The sequence below is a fragment of the Ips typographus genome, linkage group LG4 (assembly GCF_016097725.1).
Source record: "Ips typographus isolate SLU linkage group LG4, UJ_Ityp_2.0, whole genome shotgun sequence".
Lineage (NCBI taxonomy): Eukaryota > Metazoa > Arthropoda > Insecta > Coleoptera > Curculionidae > Ips > Ips typographus.
In genome coordinates, this window is record NC_138425.1 from 5194084 (window position 1) to 5211710 (window position 17627).

A 17627-nucleotide genomic window follows, 5' to 3' on the forward strand; every position below is an offset into this window, starting at 1 on the left:
CATTCCTACCTGTAATATATTATGCAATCCGTATACCCAGTCAGCTATTAATCTTTTCAAAAAGTGTCATCTAGCCACCGTAATTCAAAACCAACAACATTACTTTATGGTACTTGATGGTTTTCAATTAATGTAGAAAGGCAGTTTTAGATTATCCATTTACCGCATCTAATTCTAACTTTTGTAGTAATTATTTCTCCATCAAAGATCAGCTTAATAACTCCTAATTATTACTAGATTACATTACAATATGTATATAATAAAAATCAGTAAGTATAGGATGTATTATCCATTATTGTTTCATTTTCGAGGAATTGTGTTGAAGTCGTGAATTAAATTCCTGTAGTAATCAAATCAAAAACACTGAAAGAAAAAAAGTATTGTGTTTAGGTTGGTCGACGTTTTGACTTAAACTGAAACTTAAACTTACTGATTATTAAAAGAATTCAAAATTATCATTAATCATGATTGTAAGACATTCCGGAAAATAGTTTTTATAGATGAATGAATCAACAGAACCAAATTTCAGTTCTCACTCGTGACTATAAAAATGCTCGTACTACACTAGTAATATAAATAACCAATACAGGATTCGCTTCCTAGTTATACTCCATTATACATATAAGATGATTAATAATAATTTTGGTTTTCAAATGAGAATCTTAAACTTTTGTAGTCAAAGTAGTTTGGAAGTCATTCTTTGATCTAAATTTTTGACGATTTTAAAAAATAAATGACCATAAAAACCAGTTGGAAAGGTTGGAAAGGAATCGAATTTTTTTACAAATATTGTAGGTTAGGTTAAGTATCTTTTTATTCATTATTAATCAGCCTGTATAATGATGTGTTTTGTATTACCTATTGATAATGTACTGTGAACTTGCATCCTTAGAATGTAGATTTTATTATATTGTGACTTTGTGCAAAATGTTTCATAGCTTTTTACAGTATCAAGGGTAGTGGTATTGCAGAGAATTAATAATGAACTTTTCAAAAATACACAAAAACTTAAATTTGTAAGGTGAAAAATACTATTCTCAAAGTATATTAACTAGAAAACAATTTATCGACAAAATGTTTTATACTTTCAGAGCCTATTGGGGCAATCAATATCTACAAATGAATGCATTCCACGTGCTTGAAACAATACATTGTGTAATACACTGCAATGTATTTAATAAAGTGCTTTGTGCATGAACGACTTAAAAAACTATAGATATAATGAAATTTATTTCTGAATTTTTAACCTTTTTTTTGTTGGGATATAATATCTAATTAAGGCAATATGCATGAATGAGAATCGTCTATTTGTTTCACCTGCAAAATGTTTAAAGTGACTTGCAGTAATATACGTATTATTATTAATTTCCAGGAAATGATATTGTCAACTTACAGACTTTTTTGGTACTTTTGGTACTATTTATTCACTTACTGTGTTTTTTTTTAATTAAATCAAGTTACTATAAAATTAGCTAAATCGTTGGAGGAAGAGGGAATAACACACAGTCTTCTCCAATGTAGCTTTATTGCAGCTCTCTAAAAGTAAGAGCATGCTAAGAGGGCTAAAATAAAGTTATAGTGGGGAAGACTGTGTTATTCCCGCTTCTGGTATTCATACACATTCTCTACGAGATAATGGAGTAACAATTACTACTTTGTTTAACACACTAAATTTTTCTTATATAAAATTATTCTTACCATGACTGGCCACACTTCCATAAGGTGCGTGCATACTCTGATGGTAGTACCTCGCCCTTTGCGATCCAGATGGATCCAGAAAAAACGCGCCCATATGTTCCGCGACGCTCGAATTCAAGTCCGCCGAATTTCCCGAATTTTCAAGACTGCCCTGCGCAGGGCTGGCCGACGTGCCAGTCCTAGGGCTTTCGTACCACTTCCCTACCGCGTATTCGTTCGTCATCTCCATAATCATGGGGTACAGTTTTATTATCAGACACTACACACGCGAAAAACTTGATCCACGGATAATAATCCTCTTTTCTTGCCGGTATACCTTATAGACGCGGGGATTTGTCGATGGTATTCGGGCTCGGGTTCAGGTTAACATATCATACAAAACGGGTCCAAGTTTGCCGGGGACGTTAAGTTGGCCCGATATGAAGTGTGAAGCGGCTTTATCTAAATCTGAAACAAAATTGATTTAATTTAGTGTTGGCTATACGCTTTGAACGGGTGTTTAATCTTATCTAGATACTTCACAAACAAAACTACCTACTAATTGTAAGGATAGGTGGTTTTGCAAGTTTTTGTATTTTGTAAATCTCAGTTATGTTGTGTCTGGCACCTATAGATTAATAGATAATTTTCGTATCTGTCTAAAACCAGATAAATAAGCTGCTGGCCAATTAATATGGACTGATCAAATTTTTAGTGTCTTTTTTACATTTGAGTTGAAATGTTTTGAAAGCAAAACAAGGTTGAAATCAATCTAAATAAGTTATTCTACATTTTTGAAAAATACGATTTTTTTTAACCATTTTATTAATCACCCTGTATACGTAAGCTTGACAAACCTGAATAACTGCTCAGTGAATGACTCTAATTAATACTCTAAACCAGGAATTTTTATTTTGTTTGGTTTCCAAGATAACTTAACCAAAATTTGCACCAAAAATATAAATATGGAAAAATTTAGTAATTTTCAAAAAAAACATAAAACTAAACAGTTTTTTTATATTACATGTATACAGGGTGTTTAGTCTTGAAAATACTACTCTCTCTAGTATTAACCTATTAGCAGGACTACCATATAACAGCTTATTTTAGTGCTTCTAAAGTAACACCCAATCTTGCCCACGGTACGTTTTTTGGTCTTTTTTTTAAACCTCAAAAATGGGTAGGGAAAAAATAAGTTATGAGTTGTTTAGCAGCAGATAAAACATTGAAAAAAACCCATCAAACCATTATAAATTTAATAAATAGAAAAATCTTATGGTTGAGAATTAAAAAATAGACCGTACATAAATCCCTCGATAAATCGATGTTATTTTGCCAAAACTCCACAGATAGCTTATGTAAATAAATTTAAAAGATTGTTTAAAGAATTAAAAAAAATTAACTTTGATACCCTGTAACAGCAATATGTTTGCCAATGAATATGACTCATTAGTCTGAAAATAAGCTACTCTACCAAATAATATATTAAGTCTCCATGTATAGTGTGAAGGGTATAAAAATGAATATAAACAACTTAAAAAATATAGCGATAAATTCATTAGGCACGCTTTCCAAATTATATTATTAGTATATTAGATTTATCATAAAAACATAATATGCGTAAAAGAATGTGACGTTGTCTGACGATGACTTACTTAACTTTAAAATACATCATTTTAGGTAAAAATAGTTTGAAAACGATGTTTATTTTTTCTTTAAAACCCACGAAACTGAAATAGAGACATCATTTCCATTCAAATTTAAACAATTTGGAAAAAACTTTACAGTCTGAATTTCGAATTATTTTTAGAGAGCTAAACAAAGTGCTTCATTTGGTCAATTCACATACAAATTCTTCTTCTTCCACAAATAACACTCTTTGAGTTGTTTGAAACACTTAATGTCTTTTTTTAAAACACATTTAAAAAAATATTAAAACACTTGACATTAAAATCCTGTATATGAAGTAAATTTTTTACAGATAAAAAAATAAAACCAATAATGTAATGTTCGTACAAAAATCAGATATAGATTTTCTTTATTGAGCTAAAAACTGAAAATATTTTGACTGAATCAAATCAAACTTTCATTAAAACAATAAAACATTTTATTTAAATATTTGTCTTCCACTCCTGGCCTTGTTATTTACGAATTATGGGGTTCAAGTGTCAATTAATATTATTTGACAGTGTAATAGTATCAAGGTTTTGCCAGCATTCATTGTATGCATATTGCTTTCAATCAAAAAAACATAATAAACTTAGTTCCATGTTCACATCGATATTTCTTGTTTAATTAATTAAAAAAAAACAAAACAGAGTCGCTTAAAAAAATTAAAAAATAAAAGTGAGAAAAAGCTCTACTAAAGTGATTAATAGCTCAGCGTTTTTAACATTTTCATTTTATCATAAAATGATATGGACAGGTTGTAACTAACTTTTCAAAATTTTAATTCTTAAATGTTGTATAACCTCTTGTTTATTTTATTTCTATTGAAGGAAAAATAGTATTTTAAAATACTTGAATTTCTAATAAATTTCGGGTTTAAATGTTGTTCATTAATATGACGACATATTTGTAATTCTCCTAATTTTCATAAGAACACATCTAAAAAGTAGTATTCAGTCTTTAGTAATCCTAAAAATCTTGTTTGCAGTCTTAAAAACATCAAAACACTGTTTCAGACACTCTCCAATAATGATAAATCTAGAAAACAGAGGCAATTTAAATAACATGAGCTTGATGACTAACAGGGTTGTTTTTTGACATTTCCCTATGATTGTGGCAATAATAGCAACAGCTTCTTTACAGAAATAGTAACAGAGATATTCTAAAAAAATATATTAATTAATACCGCATTGAACACCGAAGAAAAATAGGTGAAATAGCGAATCAATAAGAACCTCGCGGAGACATCAACAGTCAATTAGACGCGAAACCTCTGTTTGTCAATAAGGTAAGCTGGTAGTGTGGTAGTATAATTAAATTCAACCAAGCATATAAGCTTTTTTAATATTGTTGTTGATTAAAAAAAGCTAAAATGGTTGTCAAAAAAAGAAATTTTCCGTAAAATGTAAAAAAAACACTGTAATAAGTTTTAAAGCAGTTTCTAATTTATTATGACCATTTTATGGATTTGAAGTTTAAATTTACCTCAAATGTTTAGTTAGAGTATGTCATTTGATAAGGGAAAAAAGTGTTTTAGTTGATTTATTTTCTATTTAGAATAATTGTGCTGTAAGCCATTTCAATGATATTTTTGTTTTATAGCCTGGATGTGCCAGTTAATTTAGTACATTGTTCAGCAACGCAATTAGAACTTAATTTTAGTAATGTTTTATTTTAAATAGAAAAATTTGACCCCATTAAATAGAGGTTACTCACTTTGCTATTCCTAACATCCTAAATGGGAGATCACTATCTAATCACAGATCACAGTTAATCAAATCAGATACAATTGAACCAAATCACTTCACAAATAGGCAACCACCGAACCTGTCATTGTCACATCAAAACAGTACAAAATCCCACATGCGGTAGATACAACATCAACGAGCAGCGCGAAAGCACTAAGTATAGCTAGAGCAGCTTTCAAGCGTAACCCTTGGCAACGTGCCCTCGCCCGCACTCGGAACGGTTCGGGTGCGGTCGGAAATTGATTGGTGAGCTTTCAGGAAGGGGGCGTGGCTTTAAAGCCAAAGGAGGAGCTTGCAGAGTTGAAAGACGTTTCAATTTTACACGTAAAAGCCGGGAAAGTATGGAAATTTAGTCGTCTCAAGTTTTGAGGACTAAGCAAACAGTTTGAGAAGGCCTGAGATGATTTGCGCGAGGTACCAGCTACATCGGATAACTTCATATGGCAAATATTTAAGTCGTACATTTTGAGTGAGAAAGGGCTTTTGAGTGCGTCCTTCTATTTGGCAGCCGTTCGAGCTTTATGACGCACCGCAAATACGTCTAATTGCTGAAATTAGTGGATCTTTCCAGGGAAATCTTCGTCTTGGGCCTAAAGTCGACTGGAAGGTGGGAGATCGTCCAATGAGATAAGGTTTTCTAACAAAACACTACTATTTGACAAAATGGCGACCACAAATCACCACGCTCCGCCCCCTGACGATTGTCTGCCCCTTTTTCATGTAGATGACTAGGTATTGGCTCTCTTTTTGATTCTTTCTCCTTTTAAACTGGAGTTAAGCCGATCTGCCTTGTTATTCTTTTGTTTGCTATCACTTGGCTGTGAAATATTGAGCGCTTGTAAGTAATTCTGGGTATTCCAGTATGTATTGTTCGTCTGTGGTAGCGAACGGTCCGCGGTACATGCAGATTTTTATATTATTGCCAAACGATGAAAAGGGCTTTTGCTTTACGTCCTTTGTAATGCTCTAATACGTATGATTTTTTATCCAACGCATGACAGTTATGACTGATATTATTAATGTCATTTTAGACAACTAAACTATCAAATAATACACTAGTGTGTTATAATCCATAACTCACTAGTGAATTTTGAAATTTTGATAAGTTATTCAGTAAACTACTTAAAGTAGCAAACCTACTTATTACTTTACTTCAAGCAGATTTTGGTACTAAGTAATCCCGTTCTGATTACAACTCACGTTTATATTTAAAGTAGTATTTAGAATTCTATTTATTTATTACTATTACAAGCAGAATTCACATTGATATTAAAGGAAAACGCTAACGATTTATTCGTATTTGAAGTCATTGGTTTATTGGAACCAGACGCTCCCATATCGGTATCTTGGTTCTCTATTTTATGTCGTTCTAATGCCTTGGACTTAGAACGACATTCATGTTCAATTGTCGTAAGCATCTCAGGACTTTTCTGGCAAAATCTGCATCTCTGCTTCTTCTGCAGAGGAAACTGACAAGTGTCAAAATGTATTTAAACATTTGCTAACAAACAAACAAACAACCAACTTTGACCAAAATGTAAAAAAGTCACTGCCAAATCATTCTGACATTTATAGGTTGCATACTCTTGTTCAATCTTGCTATCCGCCCAGCAACGTCACATACTCTTGTTATTCTCTTTATCTGCTTGTGTCCGACCTTGCCTCTCAGACTTTCTTCAAGCATCACTCTCTCTGTTGCTCTTTGAGAGACCAGGAAATGGTTGGCACTCCCTAATGTAAGTGTCTCCAAATGTTGTCACTGGGAGGAAGCACAGGCTGCGAAAGATATAGCCAAACTTTCCAAATGCTATCCAAGTAAGATTAATTCCTCAGATGATCTCTGATGTTTGTTTCTTTTCCAAGTTAGATGTGGTGTCCTAGGTACGAGTATATGTATTCTTTAACAACTTCCAGATCTTGATGGTTCTCGATGAATTTATTGATATTTTTAGTCTTTTGAAGGTTCATTCGGAGGGCTACAGCTTCGGAAGCATCTTTCAGTTCCTGGATCATTGTTGTCAGTTTATTTGTGTCGCTGCTGAGGAGAACGATATCATTAGCAAATCGCAGATGGTTGAGCGTTTTCCGTCTATATTGATACCTCTCTCCTCCCAAGATAAATATGTAAACACATCCTCCAAGGCTGCAGTAAATAACTTAGGTGAGATTGTGTCACCTTGCCTATTGCCTCTTCTCATGGGAATTTTTCCAGTGATCCAGTCTTCATTAATTTTCACTTGTAGTGAACTTAGAGTGGCTGATTTACCTATGTCGAGAACATTTTCGAGACTCTACTGGGTGGAATTTTACTGACTTTGATCGATGGTTTCCTCGTGAGATGATAAAATTATTTTACGCGCAGTATAAATCTTTAAAATACAAATCACATAACAATCAACTTTCTCAAATCTTTTTTAGAAATGGTAATGAAAATTTGAATATGGTTAGTATGAGCACACTTATCTGCAATTCATCCTGTATATTATTATTTAAAATATTAATTAACTGGAAGTAAATAATAGAAATTATAATAAAGTAAGTATGCTATTATAATCAAATTATTAACAGAATATGAGTTGGTACATTCACGTTTTTTTACACGTTGCTATAAAACACTGTAAATAATTATCATGTAATAAATCTTTTGTTTTATTTAATTTTCCTGCGTTTAATTAAATATTCTCCCTTTGGCTGTTAATGAAGCGTTCAATTCAAATGAACTGAGCTAATTCGCATGCATTCTTATTCCACCTGTGCCTTGAAAAACCTTGAAATAAACAAAACCAAACTAGCGAACCTACCTTAAAGTTAATAAAGTTGTCTATTCTTTGTCCTTTTCGAAATTGTGCAACCTCTTTCAAGACGATTTACAGGTTCTGGTAAAAGGGCATAAAAATTCTCAATCCCCCGTTTTGACAGGACAACAATATAAATAATTATGTGTTTGTAAAGATTTCGAAAAAGGACAAAACACACTTACCTGTGGTGTGGCGCCTGAGGTGTCTGTTTGTATTCTTCGCAAAGTACCTATTCTCTTCAATAGTAAAACGCCGCCTATAGAACAGTGGAAGAGCAAAAATGTGGTAAATTAAATCGTTTGCTAATATAACCAAATAATTAAAACATGTTCAACGAAGATGTGTAAACGTAAAGGATACATGCGTTACTTAAATATGCATATCAGATATAAATCGGAATGTATAATAAGACAAAATGTATGAGAGATTGTGTATAGTCAGTACTTTTTGATGTATGAACATAAAAGTAATTGCAATTATTATATTGCTGTTTTATAACAAAGCAAGCTATTGTGTTGTGTTTATGCTTGAAGAAGCAGCCCTTAGAGTCTGTTTGTCCTAAACCATACTGTTTATTTTATTCTCAGATGTTTAGCCACAAAACTACTGTCTCCAGGGAATGATAATTTAATAAAAGGGGTGTATTAATCTCCTGTCAGTTTGGTGGTGTTTCTCAGTGGGACGGGCTCCTGTCTATAATTGGTGTATTGTCAAAACAGTGACTGGACCCAGCTCCATGGGGGAGACACAACTACGGGTGGATTTTAATAGAGAGGACCACACGTTTTTTGATTCTTGGAATCCACGCTAAAGAATGATAAATTTCTATTTTTACTAACAATTCTGTAGGTTTTGAAGCTCCAAAATAGTGGTAAAATTTCCTCAGCAGCTTTATCAAGGCGCATGGCGGTTTTTACGATTCATCATTATAACAACTATCCGTTTCAATCCACCGTCCTGATAAGCATCTACCCAATTAACCGATCCTCGAGTAAACGTGCCCGATGTAAATCATTTTAAATTTGACAAAAATCTTTGGTTCGAATGTATTCAGAGAGCGACACCTTTCCCTTCTGATGCGAATTGAGATTACAAACACCAGAAATAGACCTAATAGAAAGATTGTTCCGGCAACCAGATAATTCACCAGATACACGAACCGCTCCCGAGAAATGCGTTCTCTTGTTAATTATTTTTGTGATTCCGCTTTTTCTTGGTTATAGTTAAATTGCTATATTACTGAATGACTGGAGGAAGGATGTTTATGAAAGTTGTTCGTAAATTGTGCATATTGTAGTAATTGCAAAATCTTCTTCCATCTGGCTTTTCGATTCTTTAGCGTTCTGTATAGTTTACTAGACCTATCTGTAAAAAAGGTTTATTGCAGGTTTATTGCACAATAGTAACAGTACCAACACTTTGAGCAACGGTTTATGGATATTGTCTTTAAGTTGTGCCCTTGCCCTTAATACTGTTATACCTGTGAGTCTGGCATGTCTTACCGATAAAGAGATCTTCAACTTTTACTAAACTTCCTTTACTCAATACATTGAAACTGGATGAAGAAGACTTTGTTGTTCGTATTGGAAAAGGGGAAAGTCGCTAGATGTAATAAATGGAAATGGTACTCAGAAAACTAATAATTATTTTTGAGGAAAAGGGTTGCTTATTAATTTTAACTATTACTTCGAGTAAAGAAAGATACCAGAAAAGATATATTTGAAAAAGAAAATAATTATTAAAATGCTTGCGGATGTATCCCACTTAATAAATCACGTAGCATTGTTGAAAGTAGTCGCAGTTGTTTATAATAATTGAGAGAATAAAGGTTGAAATTATGTTTGCGACAACTTGCTGAAAACGTGATAGTTAAGTTAGATTGTTAAAAGATGTGGTAAAGACCAATGTTCGCGGGAACCGATCACTCGATTTATGACCGTTTTCATATACACAATCTATTGTTTCAATAACATTTTGATCCACTTACCTTTATTGTAAGACAAATTTTAAGACACTTTCTGGTATTTCTTGTAGCTAACATCTTGGAGAAGACATCCACACAAAAGAATGTTTAACAAGAGCTTTAAAACTACTATAATACATTTGGCTGTCACTCCGTAAAACACATATATTTTATTTCCAACAAGAGCATACCAAATCCCATACCAAAAGAATTAGAAAACAAAAAACATTTTAACCGCGATTGGTGTTACTGATAACCATGAAAGAACTGTTAAATACTACAACAAAGCCCTGGCTTGCATTGTCGTCTAGTAGACAAATCGCGGTATTTTGGCAGATTTCGGTTGGCCGGCCTTTTTGTACCTGCCCATATCTCCTTCCCATCTTATCGTTATGTACTTATCTGTGGAAGCGTGCCTTCTGAACTGGTAACAAAATATAACAACACAATTTTAAGTGTCGATTGCAGATCTGATCTCTATTCACCTGAGCTTTTTGCAGAATACACAAATCGTCCTCAATAGGATTTCTGCATCTGCCTCTAGAAGAAGTGAAGAAGAAAGAACCTCCTACAACAAAGATGTATAAAAATGTCAAACATAGTGTTAAATAATGACGACGATGTGCCGGCTGACATTCATCATTTTTTAACCCTTCCGAACGCTTCGGAATTGAAAAACAAAAAAACCTTTGTGTTTCCGAATAAAGCCGTCGTAAGTCCTGAATGGAATGAAAAGCAAGGGAGCGAATGGGAGAAAGTTATTGTATCAGAGTTGATTAGTGATAGGACACGATTTAGCGAAGAGCCGATGAAATGCTGACCTGAAAACTTGAATTCAGCAGTATAATAGACTTGACACCCTACGCTGTAAATGGTCTCTCGAATGTCTATAGAAAGGTTATGGGACACTACTTCAAATTGAGTTGATTAAGCTAGATAAACTGGAAATTCGTGTACGTTAAAGCAGAATATGCATTCGGGCACTGATTAACGTTGTTCACGGTTTATTTAATTAGAAGCTTAATCGTTACTTTGAGGCTTTCAATCGGTTGTTTTTCGTTGAAAACTTGCAACTTTAGAGTACACAAGATGCATAATGAAAAAGTGCAACATAAGAGTCTGAAAAATATTTTGTATTTTGCGACATACGAAAAACCTAAATGAATAAATCATACATGTTTTAGATGCCACTTTTTTGCTAAAATTTAATTCTTGGTTTCTCTTTTTCGCAAGGTCCTATCAGAAAATCCTGATTGGATTTCTTTGGTAATTGCATTAGGTTGATGGGAAAGGAAATTACATATATTTTCGCAATCTATAGATAATTGAAAACGAATTTCTAGTTGTATATGACTTTTTAAATTATTAGTATACTAAATACTTAATACTAAGTCGGAAAGTATATAAAATAGCAATAGTCAGTAAGTTAAATCGTCACTAATCAAACTCAAAATCAGTTAAACTTCGACATATTTGGATATTTGTCACTTGTCGACATTATACTTACTTATGCGTAGCAAAGGCTAAAGGCGGATTGCACCGACGTATTTAAGGGCATTCTATGCTCCACCTATACTTAGACTGTGAGAGGTTATATGTAAAATGTCACAGTCAAAATAAAAGTGCCCTTGAATGGGTTGGTGCAATCAGCCCTAAAAATCTAATCACAGCACTCTAGTTCTAGTACAATCAGTTATACATGCGTAGATAATGATTAGGTCTAGTCTATGAGTAGACAAAACGTTTACGTATATTATGAAAACAATGTAGATTTTTTATATTTGATGTTACAATTGCTGGTGGATATAATACAGTCAACATTTTGTTAAGTACACTGATGATGTGATGATAAGTTCCACATGTGCAGCATTTCTGTTTAAAATCAGCACAGTGGGTAGTCAGCTAGACTGCTAATTTTTTTTGATCAATCACAAGCAACCCATAACAGTTCTGGGATTTACGCAAATGCTGCACATTTTGACTTACCTTCACAATTTACGACATTAAATAAACTGCCAAAATAAACACTTAGAGTAGCTTCCCAATGTATAAAAGGCTTTTTTGGCTAAAATCAACGTAAAATGGGGTAAGCTAACAAAGTAACAGTTTTGAATGTGACGTTTACGTCTTTATTTGTCACGTTTAAAATACACTGTGATTTTTGAGGTAGCAGATTATGAATCGGTATATTCACAGATCCAGATCTGAACAAAATATTCCATAAATTTGTATGGCGTGCACGGATTTGTTGGCTTTTTTCGACTGGTGCGAAAAGTAATTTGAATGATTCCATAATCCCGATGAGCCAAAGAAATATCTTATTCCGCGCCATCAGCCTTCTAAGGGCACTTCTCCATCAAAGCTCATTACGGACGGCCGCAGCTGGCGCGCCTGGAGCAAACGGCCCGACGCGATAACATCGCGGACGCCCTTATGCATTCAGCAGAATTTGAAAGAGATCACAGATAACATTCTGGGACCGTGTTTTGGCATGACAGTCGCACGATAACGACCTAGCCCTACAATGACTGAGCAAGGCTCCAAAGGGCTCTTCATCCCGGCCATTCATTCCCGGATTCCTGTTTGATGTCTACGTACATCTTTTCAATGAGATCCGCGAAATAAGCTAATCGAATCGACCTCAAAAGGTCAAACTGTCGTCCAAGATTAAAATTATCTTGATGTCACTTTACAACACCATTATTGACACCTTTTTTTAGGATTTAGGGCAAACTAATTTCATCGTCATTTCGGTAATTTATAAATAAATTAACATACAACAACACTCTGAAATATACCAATCACAGGAAAAGTTCTCCTCAAACTGTACGTTTTTGTGCGATAAGGATATCTTTTTACCATTGTTGTAAAATATACTATCATCGAAAAATATGACAGTTATAGCATATTATTATGCCTGAATGGCCGATGACATCGGTTGATAAAACGATGGGCCAGTAACCAACTGTTGTTGGATTTTTTTCTTCTTTTTTGTATCATTTCTTTCTTTTAAGAAAACAAGCCCGTAGTTCAAAATGTCGTAAATAGAAACATCTGAAATTTGCTCAAAAACTGCAATTTATTGCAAACACATTTTGCTCAAATTTCTGAATAGTACAGATGGTGATATTAAAGTTGGAGGCATATTTGGCATGTAGTATCAAAAACAAGTGTCACTGAAGACTATCTTACCAAAATTTCTTGCGTCAAAATCTTTTAGAAAACTGCCACCATCAGTTTTGGAATTGTTTCATCTGGATGAAGCATTTACTTTACTCCCACCTCAAAAATTAAAAAACGTAATATCTGATCCTGAACAGTCCTTCAGAATTTACAAATGACTTGCCTTAAATTAACCACTGTGTATATTGTTTAACACAATATGAGCTGAATTCCATAATTTAGTAGGAGCACTCTGAATATAGGTTTCTCTTTGTCTCACCTTATGAACACATTGGCTAAAACTGGAAAACATTAGTTGGTAAAAAATACAGATTAGATTGAATTTTACAGTTTTCGTAACTTCCAATAACTGGGTTATTTTAACAGCAACAAGGTAGTGGAGTATGTCATTTAGAAGTGCTTGACACCTACTTTTGACCGCTCTATATAGTGTCTATAATTAAATACCAAAATATACAGTACAAACAGTTTTCTAGTTCTCTTGTTCTTCTTCCCAGGCTCGTATGGTTATTCAAATATTACACTCCCTGTACATGTTAAAAACTTCACAACTACCAATTAATCCATATGCCAATAAATTATTCACCTGTAAACTATCTTGATCTAAGGTTAGCACTTGATTAAACATTAAGTCAAAGATGAGTGGATATCAACGCAATAAGTATTTGTAATTTACTTATGCAAATTTCTGTAATAATAATTTTGTTCTTAAATTGCCTACTACACATGTAAAAGTATATCACACGGAAATACCTCCATAATATACTTTATAATTAAAGAAATGCTCCAGAAAAAAGAAAGTATCATGGTAATTTGGAAAAATTGGAAAATAGTAAATTTTTATCTCCAATTTATTAGAAACTATTTTTAGATGAACAAACGTTACACAAAAAAATATAAGTGAATAATAAGTGTAAAATTGTCTTATTCTGCCTACATGAAAAATGCTTATGTTTGTACCAATTGAGTGGATGGTCTATTTGGCAACACTGGAGTATTCCGTTGAAATTAAGTACGGTGATAGCTTCATCAAAGATAGACTAGATTTGATTATCGGAGATCTTCCGGAAAAGAACTTAATTAGCAAATCAGCAAAAAAAATTAAACCTATACGACAACACCAAATCTAACAACATGTTCCTGTTCCATAAAGAAAGCAGCTGATTTGATTACAGCAGGAAAACATGTACTCAGCGTCTACAATCCCAGATAGAATCTTTGATTTCAATAATAATTGCGGTTAATAACACCCATTTTATGCAATAAATTTGTAATATAAGCATCTTGGACGAGATACAACACAAAGTTCCCTCGACCATAGATAATATAATTTTTATTTTTTATTGGATGGACGCACGGTAGCTGTTAACGATATATTAAACGTATCTTGTCTTTTTTCTTCCTCTCGAATATCTATGGTTAGATAATTAATATGAGACTTCCTTTCCATTATATTGAACGCGTGTGATCGTTTTGTGAAAAAACACGCAATCGCGCTAATTTTAATTACCCGGTGGATATTAAAAGCGATTAAAAGTTGCGTTGCACGTTAAATCCTCGTCCATCTCGATAAGACATCAAATGTGTTGGAAAAGCGTCTTTGTGCTTCTTAGCTGGAACCCCCATTGTTGCCTATTTGTCCGCACAACATCGACAAATACGAACCAAAGTTCTATATAGGGCTAGTCACATAAAAGAATACATAAAACCAAAATAAAGGCATACTGAGTGTATGCGTGTTACAATGACAGTCAAAAGCCTGCACAGAAAAGTACAATACATAATAAATGTATTAGTGGGAAAGGAATTGTTAGGAATCGACCCTAAAGTTCTCATATTATGGGTATTATTTTCAAGGTTTTAAAGAAATGATGTTCAAAAAGTGAAAAAGTTTCTAATAATGCTGTTCAGAGGAAACGTTGTAAGTAAAGTAGAGAAAAACAAACTTAACAGATATTAAGCCTACATTGCGAGCTTAAAACGTAAACTGGAAATGCCAAGAATAAAACTTTATAAAATTAATTTAAAAAAGTCATTTAACTGCAAAATTCCCTGCATTAGCAGGAGCTTAATATCAACTCCGCAAAAGTTTTTAAATTTAAATTGAACGTAATATTCTGAGAAAAAAGGGAGCCTTAAACTTTTTAATTTCGCGAGTTTGGAAGGTTTCCATAAATTATTAGAGCAAAAAAAGGTAACAAATTTTAAAATTGTGCCTGCTTGTTTATTAGAGCTAACCCTTAGAAAAAAGTTGAAGTCTAATCCAAACAAATAATAGCTTCTGAATTTCGGCTGACAACGGATCAAAACCAGTGACGTCGACCAGACGGTTATAATTATCTGTTGGATCTTCGCTAATGCAGAGGCGTACCAAACCACACCCCTCCACGCGCTTTAGTGTCATTTTTAGGCCAGCAGTAGCAAGTCACGGAGTGCTTTTTCGGAAATCACTTAGTCAGTTTTTGGGTATAATTAAGTGCAAAGTGATGTGATGACTGGGCTCTTGGCCTTGGTCTATTAAGTCATTAATATCTGCTTCGATACTGGGTTGATGACAGAGCAAAGGAAGAACCACTTCACCTGCAGAGTTGCCGGGTTCGACTTACATAACATAGCTGCGGTTTTTAAATGTAGAGATTTCTTGCTTTTATATCAGCGAGAGCAATTAAATTGTTAATTAATTATGTAAAGGATATTGGCTTCTATAAATTACAACTTTGGATTGAGTTATTAGACCTTTATTATTAGTAATTATCTTTAATACATGATAAGTCTTATTGTTTTTACCAGAGGAATTATAAACAAATTATTGGTTATACTAGTTAAAAAATTTAAAATAAATTGGAATGTTAAAGATTTAGCATGTTCAGTTTCAGTAATCGTTTCAGTTAGCATGTTATCCTTTCGTTAAGTGCTCAGAACATTTGTCATTTTAAACTTGTATAATGATAATAGGTTTATAACAATCTTTCGTATACCTACATACAAAAATTTCTAGAAAACCAATTTTGAAAATTGGGAATAAAATTCGAATGAAAGAAGAAGAAAGAAAAGAAAAAAATTAATTTATCCAGATGAGACAGTTATTTTGTGCTGTTAGGATTATTTGTGTTGTTATTTCTGGTGTTTTTACTAATAAAATTAACCTTTATGTGCGCAAATAATGTGTTGGCTTGTGTTGTGCAAAAATGCACAAAGTTCTATATTTTTTTTTTAAACTGGGTATGACCAGGTTTGCTATAATTTTTGTTTGTACTTTTTTTTTTAACTTACTCTCTCTCTAAAGATAATTTGCTGTGCAAGTGGTTCATTCTGTACAGGGTGAGTTTTTTGAAAATGTTACTTTTTCATAGGAAAGAAGACATTGACATATTTTTTATTATTCACCCAACATTGAAATTTCAAATAAATCGTTATAAATCTTTGCTTTAAATTTTAATATACCATAAAAGACGATGTATGTACTCTTTCTATATTTCCATTTTTTTATTACATTTAATTTGTATTTTGCTTGAGAACCACAAAATCAAAAATATATCATTTTATTTAAAATTTTGATAGTTTCTCTTACTACACCCTAGAGGGCGCTTAGGTAGATTATATAATAAAAAATATAGCAAAACGTGTATACCTATATCGATCTCAGTTTTGCAAAATTCCATAAAAAATATTCATTAAAAACTGTCTTAGATATCACCTTGTAACACTTTCAAAAAACTATTTCTACAGGGTGCCCATTTTGCGAGCGATACCATGGAGACACAAGACATTTTAAACTGGGGCGAAATTGCGCAATGTATGTACATTGTAATTTAAAATTTATAAGTACTTCCAGAAATATGTAAAAAAAAATTTTTAAATGTTTTTATATTTTTGCTAATTTATTTGAATATCATAATTTAATTCCGACATTTCGTTTTTCAGTTATCATCATCAAATTAATTTTTTTCTCTTTGGATGATATTGGTTTGTTACAATTTTGAATTGGGCTACATTTTCTGATTACGATGATATGTCAAATGTTATGGTTCAAATTTTCAACATTGTAAAAATAACAAAAAAAATTATAAATTGTGCCTTGAAAATAGCGGCTCAACAATTCTGTCAAATCATTTAATACTTTAATCACGTGACATTATTGCAATTTTCAAACCGATGAACATGTGGCACACCGTTGAATCTCGGGGTTCTGACTTTCTAATCGATTGTCGATTTGTTCTCACTCTTGATAATGACCATCATCAGCTTTTAGGTTTTTGTCTTGGGGTTGCCACATTAGATTTCTTAAAAAATGTTTTTTTTTAGTACGGTGATATATCAAATGTTATGATTTAGAGTTAGTTTAGCTAAATGTTTTATTATGTTACAATAAGAAAAAATGTATTTTCACAAAAACTGCTTTAGACAGTGATTAGGTTAGGATAGAAAGCGTTCTGTGCCATCTGGTAGTTTGCCACATGATCATTCTTCTGAAAATGGCAATAATGTCACGTGGACGTTAGAGAAAGTCAAAGGTGATACCTCAACAATCTTTAACCCAAATACTTCTTGAACTTTAGGTTCCTAGATCTACAACTTGTTTAGCAATCA

At 32.9% G+C, this 17627-nt stretch overlaps 1 protein-coding gene and 1 long non-coding RNA gene across 3 annotated transcripts in view; one reads left to right on the forward strand and one right to left on the reverse strand.

Annotated features, from left to right (window-relative positions):
- The window catches only part of grn (GATA binding protein grain), a 57894-nt gene extending 52641 nt beyond the window's left edge, over window positions 1-5253 (reverse strand). For both annotated transcript variants that reach the window (XM_081977537.1, XM_081977536.1), the window contains exons 1-2: window positions 5062-5253; window positions 1699-2145 (exon numbers count right to left, since the gene is read on the reverse strand). In XM_081977537.1, the coding sequence (XP_081833663.1) occupies window positions 1699-1933 (235 nt within the window). In that variant the 5' untranslated portion in view covers window positions 1934-2145; window positions 5062-5253. The remainder of the gene's footprint in view (window positions 1-1698; window positions 2146-5061) is intronic.
- A 1047-nt stretch (window positions 5254-6300) lies between these two features.
- Window positions 6301-7663, forward strand: LOC145728491 (uncharacterized). Its single transcript, XR_014178096.1, has 2 exons — window positions 6301-7254; window positions 7306-7663. It is a non-coding gene; the product is annotated as an uncharacterized LOC145728491 (long non-coding RNA).
- Window positions 7664-17627: the final 9964 nt, after the last annotated feature.